The sequence below is a fragment of the Sarcophilus harrisii genome, chromosome 4 (genome assembly GCF_902635505.1).
Source record: "Sarcophilus harrisii chromosome 4, mSarHar1.11, whole genome shotgun sequence".
Lineage (NCBI taxonomy): Eukaryota > Metazoa > Chordata > Mammalia > Dasyuromorphia > Dasyuridae > Sarcophilus > Sarcophilus harrisii.
The window spans coordinates 350,575,875-350,587,835 of record NC_045429.1 but is presented as its reverse complement, the minus strand read 5'-3'; the positions used below and the strand labels follow the sequence as shown (position 1 = coordinate 350,587,835).

At 42.2% G+C, this 11,961-nt stretch overlaps 1 protein-coding gene across 3 annotated transcripts in view; it reads right to left on the bottom strand.

Moving 5' to 3' along the window:
• Positions 1 to 376: 376 nt before the first annotated feature.
• The window catches only part of YPEL2 (yippee like 2), a 69,469-nt gene continuing 57,884 nt past the window's right edge, over positions 377 to 11,961 (bottom strand). For all 3 annotated transcript variants that reach the window (XM_031966505.1, XM_003767919.4, XM_031966504.1), the window contains exons 4-5: positions 10,760 to 10,868; positions 377 to 5,115 (exon numbers count right to left, since the gene is read on the bottom strand). In XM_031966505.1, the coding sequence (XP_031822365.1) occupies positions 5,026 to 5,115; positions 10,760 to 10,868 (199 nt within the window). In that variant the 3' untranslated portion in view covers positions 377 to 5,025. The remainder of the gene's footprint in view (positions 5,116 to 10,759; positions 10,869 to 11,961) is intronic.

Here is an 11,961-nt window from a genome sequence, read left to right as displayed (position 1 = left end):
CAATCCGGAGTAATGTTCCCATGGAATCAGCTTCCTCCTGTAATATTGCTTCATCCAAAGGTGTATTTTCAGGAAATCCAACGTTGGATGGGGGATTATATTACAGAGGGATGGGACAGGAGATTTGAGCTCCATCTTGCCATTCCAGCCTGTTTATTAAATGTATGACTTTGGATGGGTCAATTCTATGGTCCTCAATTCCATCTAAAATGGGGGTGGCGATACCAAGGGTGATCTCTCCCGATCCCTGCCCCTCACCCCCACAAGGCAGGTCTGATCTTTTCAGAGTTGCCTCCTAAATCTAGATTGATTTGTCTCACATGTCAAGATGAATTAAGCTGAGCCTTAAAAAAAAAAAAAAAAAAAAAAGTCAGAATAGAAGCCAACACACAGAATATTTGAAAACTTTATTTTCTCAAATGAGCACCAACACATATTGGAAATGAGAAAACAACGCACTTTCTTCTAATACTGAATCACTATGTACAAATACAGGAAAAAAAGGTGAAGACAAATTATTGAAAAACAATTGCCTTTGTTGAAGCAAAGTGACCTGAAAAAATATGCCCCCAAAAACCACCCCCCAAAACCCAACAAATACAGTTTGTAAACACAAGCATCAATAAACAGACTGGTATTGAAAAGATAGTCTCCGCAAAAAGGGAATTTGCTCCCACTTTTAACAAAATTTTATACAAAAACGTAAGGGGCAGTAAGAATTTGTTAATATTGGGAACAGCTTATATTTTATTCTTTTTATCTTTATCTTGCCACCGATTAATTTATACATTTTAATTTGAAAATTAAGTGTCTCTTCTCCCCTCCCCAACCCCCCGCCCCATAGTGGTTTTTCATTTTTGGACCGACTTAAAAAACATATAAGTTGATTATTTTCCAGGATTTCATTTCCCAGGCCTCTTCCTGACCCTGAGGGATTCTGACCTCACAAATTTGTTTGCCTACAGGCATGTCTACATTTCATGCCTGTTGGACCAATACTAGTTCCTGTTTATGGTGAGGCATCTTGTTAAACACTTTGGGAGCCGCAGAATATGCAATTAATACACTCACATTAGCAAATAGAAAACATACAAGAGGTCTAACTCTTGGATCTCCACAAGGACAATAGATTCATTTGTAGCTCATCCAAGTTGCGCCACAGAAGAGAAGGGGAGGGTATACCAGAGACCCAGCACTGCTTGCAGCCCTGCCTGTACATGGCGTGGTAAGATGCATTCTCTATGGCTTGTACTGTTGGTCCACTTAGAGACAGAGTGCAAAAACAAAACAAAACAAAAAAAAAACAACACACAAAGTGGGGGAGAGGGAGAAAAGAAAAGCCTTGCTACAGGAGCTGTGTAAACTTTTACATAATATTCCCAGTAAAAAGAAAAGCAGGAGCCATTGGAAAACACTTTTAAAAAATGCACATTAAAAACAACAGACCTGAAGGCCTTTGAAGCCACAGCTAACAGCACTTCACCTCAATGTTTTTTGTTTTTTTTTTCCTAGCCAATACTGGTGCAAGAAAAACATTTCAATTCAACCTATTGATTCACTACATGTCACTTCTACCAGGAAAAGGTAAAAGCAAAGCTTTCTTGCCTCCCCCAGACTAAATGACAGACTTTGGAAAAAAAAAAAAAAGTATGCATGTTTCCCTTAAAACATACTTCAAAAAAATTCAGAGGAAACAGTAAAATTTTAAAATAAAAATAAAAAGTGCTCTCAGGAGCTCTGAGAAAACAGCACCAAATATATTATTTAAAAAAATTAAATATTATTTACAAAAGTCTATTTCACAAGGTTTTTTTTTTTCTTCTGTATATATTACCCTTTGAAAATTTGTTGAAAGGGGGGAATATTTCCTTTGTGCATGCTAACTCTACCAGCACTGACTGACCTTGCCATGTCCAAGTATGGATGTAGTACCCAGACGGACACCTGTGCTCATCAAGCTGGGTTGCAGCTGCTTTGCTCCAACCAACTCAAGTCAATGGCATCCAGCTTCCAGGCTGGTGCTGGTGCCAGTGCCGGGGCCAGGCCGTGGAGACCCCAGGCCCCAGCACTCAGGGTCTCGGCCCAATCCAAAGGTGGAGCAGAGTGAGCTGAAACTGGAGATTCTGCTAACAGTTTTTCCACTGCAAATGAAGGCAGCTGCTGGCTGAGGTAAAGAACTCCTCCTCCTCCCCTCTCCCCCTTCTCTTCCTTCCTCTCTTCTCACTCTCCCAGCTTTGCCCACCAGCTCCCAGTTGGCTGAACCTACCAGTGGCCTAGGAGTGAGGTCTTTGGTTATGCTGAGTAAATAATTTTAAGAGAAAAAAAATCACATATAAGAACTAAAATAGTTTGAGTCCACAAGTTTGACAAGGTTTGAGCTCCATTTGTGGTCTCCAATACTGCTAGACACGAAACAGGTCATGGATGGAGCTAACATTGTAAGAAGCACTTATGGTTTAGTCAACACATACGGGAAACCTAATGAAGGGGGTCGTTCTGCTGTTGAGCCTTCTCTTCGGATAGGAGGTGCTATGCACTTTTGGGGTGCTGAAGGGTTCCTCACAGCACCAGGAGTGCCAGAGAGAACAATGGAAGCTTTCCCAGGGCATTAAGTGGGGGTAGGGCCAGGGTTTGGTCGCTGCAAACTCACTATCTTTCACTGTCTAGGTTTGCTTAAACATTTGCCAAATTTCCATTTCATTTGTAGTCCTAAAAATCAGGTGAAACTTTCCTTAAAGAGAAGGCTAAATCTCTAAAGGAAAGGGCCCAGGGCCCATATTTCAGTAGGGAGGGAGTGGGAATCCAACTATTTCAGGACTGGGAAGCTAGCCGGGGAATGTGAAAACTGAAGCTATTTTCTGATGCAATCTAAGGGATTAGAGGAAGCAGAAAGAAAATTCCTCTAGCAGATTGCAACAAAGTAATCTAACTGTACCTCAGTTTCCCTTCTTATTCTTTCAGACTGGTCCAATGGTTTTGGAGTTGTTTGGGGTTTTGATTTGTTTTTTTGGGGGGTGGGAATAGTTCTAATTATAAAGTGTTTTTTTAAAAAGAGAACCAAAAACTAGATTTTGTAAGGAAGAAGTCCTTTTTTATCTTGCACCAGTCAGTCAAAAGGAAGAAAAGTCCAGTTTGAGGGAACTTCCAGGCCAAGGTCAGCCTTGAGCCAGAACCACCAGGACTCAAGAATTTATCTTGCTACAGGACAGCGACCCAGAGATTCACCCTTTTCATAGCCCTCCCATAATCACCTCTTTCCATCACAGACTCTATCCCAGGAGGCTCCCTGGTTCTGCTGCCTTCAAAGCCCATTCCACTGCACAGGTTCCCCTATGCTCCCGAATTAACCACTTGTGACAACTGAGACTTGAATTTTTCAGATTCAGTCTCCTTGGAAAATGAGATGTTGAGAATGATACACAAGATCATTAGGAAAAATAGAGTATTTTAAGCCTGAGAAATGAAATGAACTCCATCCGAGTGGGCCTCACATCATTCACCAGGTACTAGCTGGATTGCTGTAGAACAGACATCACAGTGTGGATGATTAAATGCAAGACAAAGCTTTTTACTCCTAAGCCTTCCTGGCTTGGGTTTCCCCCACTCGACTCCTCCTAATATCACAAGTTATGTCCCCTCTTCATTCCTAGCCTCCAAAAAAAGAAAAGGTAAGATTAGAATTTGTTACTCTTAGTCTGACATCAAATTTAATCAGTTCCCTACTGCTGGGCGACTTTGGTTAATTACTATACTTCTTCCCATTTGAATTCAGAGAAATAACACTGGGGCTCGAAATATCTGCCTGCAGAACACATTAACCATAATCTCCAAAGCTTTTAGTTTTCATAGCTTAAAAGACAGGGCTGGAATCAAAACCAATCAAACTCTGCATGTGAATCATCCCTGCTCCTGGGATTCCCCACCCACTGGGGAAGTGGGGAGGAGGTCTGACACCAAAAGGTGTTTTCCTCTCCTCCCCATCCCTCCAAATCTCTCCTTCCCCACCCCCACCCATTGTGCTTAGTCAAGGGTTAGGGGTCAGGCAGTTGGAGTCGTTTTAACTGTGCTGGCTTTCCTATGGTTTCCTTGCCTGATTTTGGAGCGGTCAACTTGCTGTCCCTTTAATTACAGGACTTCGTGGGTCACAGGTCAAAGGCCACTGGCCTCTGCTTGCCAGAGAGCCCATGATCGTCAATACTTGGTGAAGGGCAGAGCCCTCCTTGCCACGATGGGGGAGCATAAGGGAGAGCTTGGAGTCGGGTGGGCACAGGCAGACACAGTCAGGGAACAAATCACTGAGACCCTACCACAAGCTCACCAGTGGCTGACACAACCATCAGCTAACACAGGGTGCCCCCAAACCAGCCCAAGGCAGTCTGACTCCTGCCCCACAACTGCATGAGCCACAGGAGGCAGAGCCTCCTTGCATGCTGACCTGGCACATTGTTGGGCGTCAGGAACAGAAGCTTCAAAGAGAATTCAGTCATGAGGTATTTTTTTTAAATCTTCTTTTTGTCCTTTTGGACAAGTTGATAGTTTCAAGGTTCCTGGGTTCCCAGGGTTTTTAAGGAGCAGCAGTTCCTACCTCCACCCTCCCATGCCCACCCCTGCCCTGGGACACTCAGGGCCCCTTCCCTCCTCACACCCCCCTGCCATTGCTATCCTGACACAAAAGAAGGCTAAGGCCGCCCGCCCTCGGGGGGAAGGGGCAGGGGGTCCCTGGGACTCTCCTTAAAGTAGAATGCTGCCAAGCTCTCGGTGCATCCACTGCTTTTAGCCAACACTAGAACAGAGAGAGAAGCCAGGGTCATCTCACAAATACATACAAAGCAAAGAAACAGAGAGACAGCAATTTAGGAGGCCAGTCACCAATAAAGATGGAGATAGGGTGGGAGGATGCTCCTGATGCCAAAGCCTCTAAAGGGATGGAACCAAGCGTTCGTTCAGTCACTCTCTCCCCTCTCGGATACAATGTTCAGTTGGATGGCATTCATTCAGACACTGGGTAGGGGGGACTCCCTCTATTCAATCCCAGCCATTGTCCTTGATCATGTGTGCCAGTTCAATGATGTATTTGCCTTCTTTATACTTCTGGCTGCTCTCAAAGGCATGTTCCTGGTCAACAGAAAAAGAGAGAGGGAGTGAGCGGTCACAATGTCCATGGACTGATCAAGCAGCACAGGGTGGCAACAGAGGACCTGGGTGCAAATCCAGATTCTTCCATTTACCACCCATCGACTTTGGGCAGGTCATGTTGAACTTTTCAGCTTCAATAAAATTCCCTAAACTTCTAAGTAATCAAAAGTTCCATGCTTTGTCCAAAACAATACTCTAAGCTCTTTATATCCTCAAACCAAAATTAATAGTTCTTTCTTTAGTCATCCTTTAACAGGGAGTCCACTCTCATCCACGGTTCCCTCTTAATGAATAGGACCTTCAGTTCTTCCTCAAGATCTGAGTTCCCCCTTTCTTTCAGGACTTATTGTTATAGGATTTGATATCGAATATGCAAAAGAAACATGGTGAAATGTGGAATTTCATAGGTTGATAGACCTTGTTCCTGAGGGTCAAAAATGATGCATCAGCAGGGGGGAGGGATGTGTGACATAGATTGGGTGAAGCATGGGGCATCTCCACTGACTAAATGGTTGTAAGATGATCACAGAATGGTCCAGAGATACAAAAATTAAGTGGAGTACTTTCCAAAGTATCAAGGCATCCCACACATGCTGGGCTTGGACATGGAATTTGTGTAAAACAGGATGGAGATATCTTTGTCAGCATTCTTGGGGTTGCCTAAGTGAGCCTCACAATTTAGTAAACAAGTAGTGAACATCAGAGTTTGAAACCCACTACAAGGACCTATCTAATTCTTATAGGATTCTCATAAAATCACTTCTAATAATTAGCATTTTATCATATAAGGTGGTACAGTGGATAAAATACTGGGTCTGGAATCAGGAAGACCTGACAATGGGATCAGGATGATCTGAATTCAAATCTAGTCAAGACACTTAATAGCTGTATGACTTAATAGCAAGTCTGATTGCCTTAGTTTCCTCATCTGCAAAATGAGCTAGAGAAAGAAATATCGAATCATTCTGGTATTTTGCCAAGAAAACTCCAAATGGGGTTACGAAAAATTGGACATGACTAAAAAAACTTGCCAGACATGATTGAAACAACTCAACACAGAATGAAGGCTACACCTAAACTTTATTATTATACTCATTATGACAAGGAAAGGGAAGGGAATAAACATTTAGAGAGCACTTAACTGTGTGCCAGGCGCGGTGCTTAGCCATTTTACAAATATCTCATTTGATCCTTACAAAAACCCTATTTATGATCATCTTACAGGTTAAGTGACTTGCTCAGAGTCCCAGAACTAGTAAATATCCAAGGCTACTCTTGAATTCAGGTCATCCTGACTCTACCATATCACCACAAGGACATCAATAGATCAAAGACCTATGAGAATTTCAGCCTGCAATCACTTAAAAGTGAATTTGGAGATCTTCCATCTTAAGCTTAAGACCGTTTCATATAAACCTTTACTTCTGAGATAAGGAAACTGAAGCTGAAAGAAGTGACTTGCTAATGTCATAGGACTAATAAATAGCAGAGCCAGGATTTGAATATGGGTCCTCCGATTCTTTCCACTGCATGTGATTTTTTGGGGGGAAGTTTCCTGAAGTTTTTCTTGTACAACATGACAAATATGGAAATATATTTAAAAGAATTACCTGTATTTAACCTGTATCAGATTGCTTGCTATCTTGGGGAAAGAGAAAAATTTGAAACGAAGTTCTATAAAAATGAATGTTGAAAACTATGTTTACGTGTATTTGGAAAAATAAAATACTATTAGATTTGTTGTTGTTGTTGTTTTAAAGTTCCCTGAGATTCAGAAAAGTTAAGTAACTTGTCCACAGTGACACAAACAATGAATGGCAGGGACTTGTCCACGACCATATAGCTAATGAATTTGGACTCGGGTCTTCCAGATTCCAGCACCCTGTCCACTATTCCACAAGTCCTATCAAAAAGAATGTCTTTAGTATGTTATCTTAGAGAAGAATCCTAAGTAGATCTAAGAGATCTAACAAGGTTTCCCTCGTCATCCTCACCATCCTTTGAAGCACACCAAGGTTGGAACCTTTCTGAAATGTGCTGAATGAGTTGAATAGAGAAGCAAAGCATTGTGGGGAACAAAAAGGTTTCCTTTTAACTTATATACTTATATCCTGTTACTTTGCTTCTCCTCCACAGAAATCATGGGCTACAGCAAACAATGCAGTAGGAGAAAATTTCTGCCAAGCAACATCAATATTGGACCTCCTAGCCAAAAAAAAAAAAAAATCCATACTTCTGGTAGTTTACCTGATAAACTTATTCTAGCTAATAAAACCCTACAGTGGAGTGGTTGGTGAGGAGAACAATTTTATTATCATGGACATAAGGACATCTGGAGAGGCTGCCTGACACATAATGAATAGGAAACTTTTCTCAAGATTCCATAAGACCCGAGTTCAAGCTCTCTCTCTTCATAGCAGCTAAGCAAACCTGGAATGAGTCACTTAACTCAATGCCCTTAAATGCCTCTATAAGACTATAAAAGCAGATACTAATCTAGAAGAGGAAGAAGTTGCCTTTACCAATCAAGTCACAAGATTCCCTTTCTGTCTGTGTCTGTCTCTCGGCTAGCTGAATGAAGAAAAAACCACTTCCAACAGTTAGTGAGTATGGCTAAAAACCTGAACTATCTATCTATGGATTCACCTTCCTAGGTACATTCAAAGCCATCAAGGGAGAGTTGTTCTTGCTGGCACTGAGTGCTTTCCTTATGTTCTAAGATATTACAGAGTGGCACTCTCCCCCAAATACTTTGTATATGCTTACTGATGTGTATTTGTCTCCCCTATTAGAATGTAAGTTGCTTAGATCAGGAGAGTGTAGTAGTGTGTGCAGTGCTGATGACTGACACTTAATAAATGACTTGTGTGAAATTGTCTTTGTCTTGAAGTTGGATGAGACTTTGGTGTTGGAAGAGAGGAGCTATGGAGCCCGTGGGTTTTGGTTTTGCTTTTTTTGTTTTGTTTTGTGTTTTTTTATAGTTTATAAACATTTAGTTCAGGTGTGTATTTAGATTTAAGAACAGAAATGAGTGCTCAGTTAAAATCTCACCTTATGCTATGATCTTGGGTAAATTATTTAGCTTTTCTGCTGAGAAGATATAAAAAGAATTAGCTAATTTCTTAAGTCCTTTCCAGTTTTCAATCTATTATCCTGTTGGGTCTTACACCTATTGCTTCAAGAATCAAATCACTCTAACAAATAGACTCCACAGACAGAAGGCAGAAAGTTTAAGAATTGCCAACTCCTTTCCCTTTCTTCTATAGCACTGGGTTTAAGTATCTGTATTTTTGCATGGGTGCATGGGTGTGTGTGCGAGTACAGATTTTAGAATGGGAGAAGATGAAAATGTGTAGAATAGTAGGAGATTCAAGAAAGAAGCAAAACAGTTTTGAAACAGACAAATTTGGCGATTTCAGAAATGACAACATGCTGGATTTGCTATATTTTTTCAAAGTAATGCAATACCATTTAAGAGGGTCTGATGAGTGTGTTGAGACTTTTTTTTTTTTTTTTTTTTTTTTAAGAAAAGCAGAATAGGAAAGATGGAGAACAAGGATGTGTTATGACATTAAGTGTCTGTAGGATAGAGGACATGATAACAAGGATGGTAGGCATGAAGATTTATCCCCTGCTCCTTCTAAAACTGACACATACAAAGCAAAGCTTTGTACCACACAGTTACCCCTAGGAAGTCTTGAAACTGGGTCATAATGGAGAGAAAACAAAAGTCAATTCAGCAGGTCACAAAAATGAGAGGGATGAAGAAAGTATGAATAAAGGAAATTGATAAATAATCCTCCAAAACTTATTCTTGTTTTTAATTCTGAACTCCTCTCACAGAACCTTTTCAGCAAAAATAGACTGACTTTGCATCTTGCCTCTTATTCAGTGTTCCTTCTCAAACTGATGAGTAGTCAAACGGTCAACAGAAGCAGATGGAGGAAAGAAGCAGTAGAAAAATCTACAAGATAGTTAATCGAATGACTTCAGAGTTCCTCCTTCTAGCTTTAGAAGGATGTGGGTCATAAAATGAATTTGGACATTGAATCCTTGATGGGGTTTGAAAAAGCCATCAGTCTGATCTATTTGATGTCTGCTCTCAGACTAAGCTCAAAATGTAGGGGGCCCAAAATAAATGCAAGCAAAATTCTGATATTTCAAATATTTTTAAGTTAATGGGAGGAGGGGGGAATAAGAATGGAATTTAGTCCCCTGCCTGCCCCCTCCTCCTGAAAGGTTTCTTGCTGTCACGCTCTCCTGTGGAAGAACACTGTTCTTTTTCCTCCTCAGAGAGGTTCTTCCTCATGCTACAATGGAAAATGCATTGGCTCTGTAGTTGGAAGTTGGATTCCAAATTCAATTCTGGCTCACACTACCTGCATGGCTTTGGGAAAATCCTTAGGGTCTGTCCCATCTCTCTGGAGCAGTGAGGTGAAACAGTGGATAGAGTGCTGGAATCAGGAAGCCCTGTGTTCAGGATTTTTACCAAGAAAACCCCAAAGAGGTCACAGAGAATCAGACTGGGGCGACACTGAATAATAAATAACAGCATTAGCTCCTTCCTGGACCTCAATTTTTTCATCTGGGTGATTAATGGCAGTGGTGGTGGGAATGGGGGGAAGGGGTGGCTTTGGTCTAACTGGTCTAAGATTCCTTCCAGCTCTAGTTCTATGATCCTTCTAGAGTTAAAAGTAGATTATGTTGGCTGAAAGGACAGAAGAAACATGGAACTGATAGGTTAACTGTCCTTTAGGAGGACCCTGAGGCATTTCCTAAAAGATAAATTGTCCTTTGGAAACCCGGGAGGTTGTTCTTTTCAAATACTAAGGCTCAAATACTTCAGCGTGTCAGAGGGCTAACTGAGAGGAGATGTCGTGTGTATACACAGAAAGTTTACGTGCACACACACATACACAAAACAGTATAAAAATGAAAAAATTCAACCAATGGATACTGTCACCATGGCAACTGCATCTAGGGTTGAATTACCACCCTAAAGTGAGACAGAAAAATTCTCAGGACACCAGGCAGCCAGAGTTTCCGGGGATAGTAGGTCACTGCTACTCATCCTTCCTACCCCAGGAAACAACAAAGTATCCCCTAGGAAAATCACACTCTACCCCAGGGGGTGTCCACACTTGGCTCCATATAAAGGTGGCAATGGTCTCAGATGTAGTCTTCTGATCCCCAGTGTTGGCTGAGGCTGCCATATCACAAAGGACAACTAGAGAAGTGGGGGCTACTGGTCCTAATGCTCTCTTATTTTTACAAAGAACAAGCTGGAAAATGAACAGAAGAGGAATAAAAATGGAGAAGGACCTTGAGTCTTCTGCTTACTTAAGTGTAAACAAGCCCCTTCTCTCTCATCTTGTACAAAATGGAGCCTCACCTCCCTTACCTAAAGAGTCAGGAGAGAAACGGACCTAAATGTTGCTTCTGACTGACATCAACTAGCTGTAAGATCCTGGCAAAGTCACCCAACCCCACCAGGCACTCAGCCAACAGAGTCCTTGCTGAGGAGAAAGCGGGGCTCAGAGGCGTGCTTGGGTCCTTCTCACAAAGCCCTCTCCATCCCAAGGGGCAAGCCCGGCCCACCCATGGCCAAGGCCACCCTACTTACATATTTCCAGCCCAGAGTGGTTTTGCAGTTTTCACAGTAGATGTCTGCAACTGCGTGGAGCCCCGTTAGCAACACTCGCTCTTCCGCAGGTCCACAGCCCACATTAACTCTGTGCCAAAGAGGTGGGGATGGGGGAGAGAGAAAGGAGAGAGATGAATGCGGCTGCATGCGCTGTCCCTGGAGCTGAGCTACCTGCAAAAACGAACAGGGCAAGAACCCCCTAAAAGCAGCTGCTCCCGGGGGAGTGGCGGGGGTGGGGGAGAGAAGAGAGCTTCAGGAGCAAGATCAAGGCCCCAAAGACAGGCAAAAGTCAGGTCCTGGGACAAAGGGATTTCAGAGTGTTCCATTCTGGTCCAGTGTGCCTGCTGGAGAGAATGGCCTTTCTGTGCTGCTTCTGTATAGAGGAAAGCTTCCTTTGCTAGTCACTTCTCTTTCAAACCCAGATTCAAACCCAATGAATGTAATGGGTCTCAGGAAAGGAGACTTTGTAGACCAGAGAGTCTTAGCATCATAGGTTAGAGTTGAAAGGGCCCTTAGAGGTCCATATTACAGTCTAGACCCATCACTGAGGCCCAAAGGGATAAGGTGACTGACCCTAGATCACATTGGCAGCAGGTGGCAGGTAGGATTTGAACTCAGGTCTTCTGACACTAGACTCAGCACTCTTCCCATTGTAAATCCCAAAATTAATTTTATGATCTTTGAAAACCATTCTTAAGCATCAAATTCATTTTTTTAAACAAACTATAAAAGATGTATTATGAAATTATGTATTACTTTAATGATAAAATCATTTAATTTACAGTTGTCATTATTTATTTGGGGGGGAGAGGGAGAATGAGCCCCTCCAAGAAAAGGACCCTTCTAGCAGGACCAAACCAAGTTTATGTCAAATGACAGGTGATCACAAACATATGCAGGGTCAGTGAACACTTGTCCAAATATGTACTAAGTCTTATCCCAATACTTTTCAATCAGCCTGGACTATCTTCTCCAGGGAAATTGTGGTTCATGCCCCCAGCACTTGGGGAGATGTGGGTGGAGGTTTAGAGCTGCTCCATTAATTAACCTGGCCTACTCTGAGTTTTACTGTTCTGTTGAGTGGGTTGGCCTTGGCTCAGTCATGATTGGGTTTTCTTCTTTTCTAGCTGTTCCAATAGTCCTCAGCTTTCTCACCTTTAAAATGAGTAGACTGGACTAGA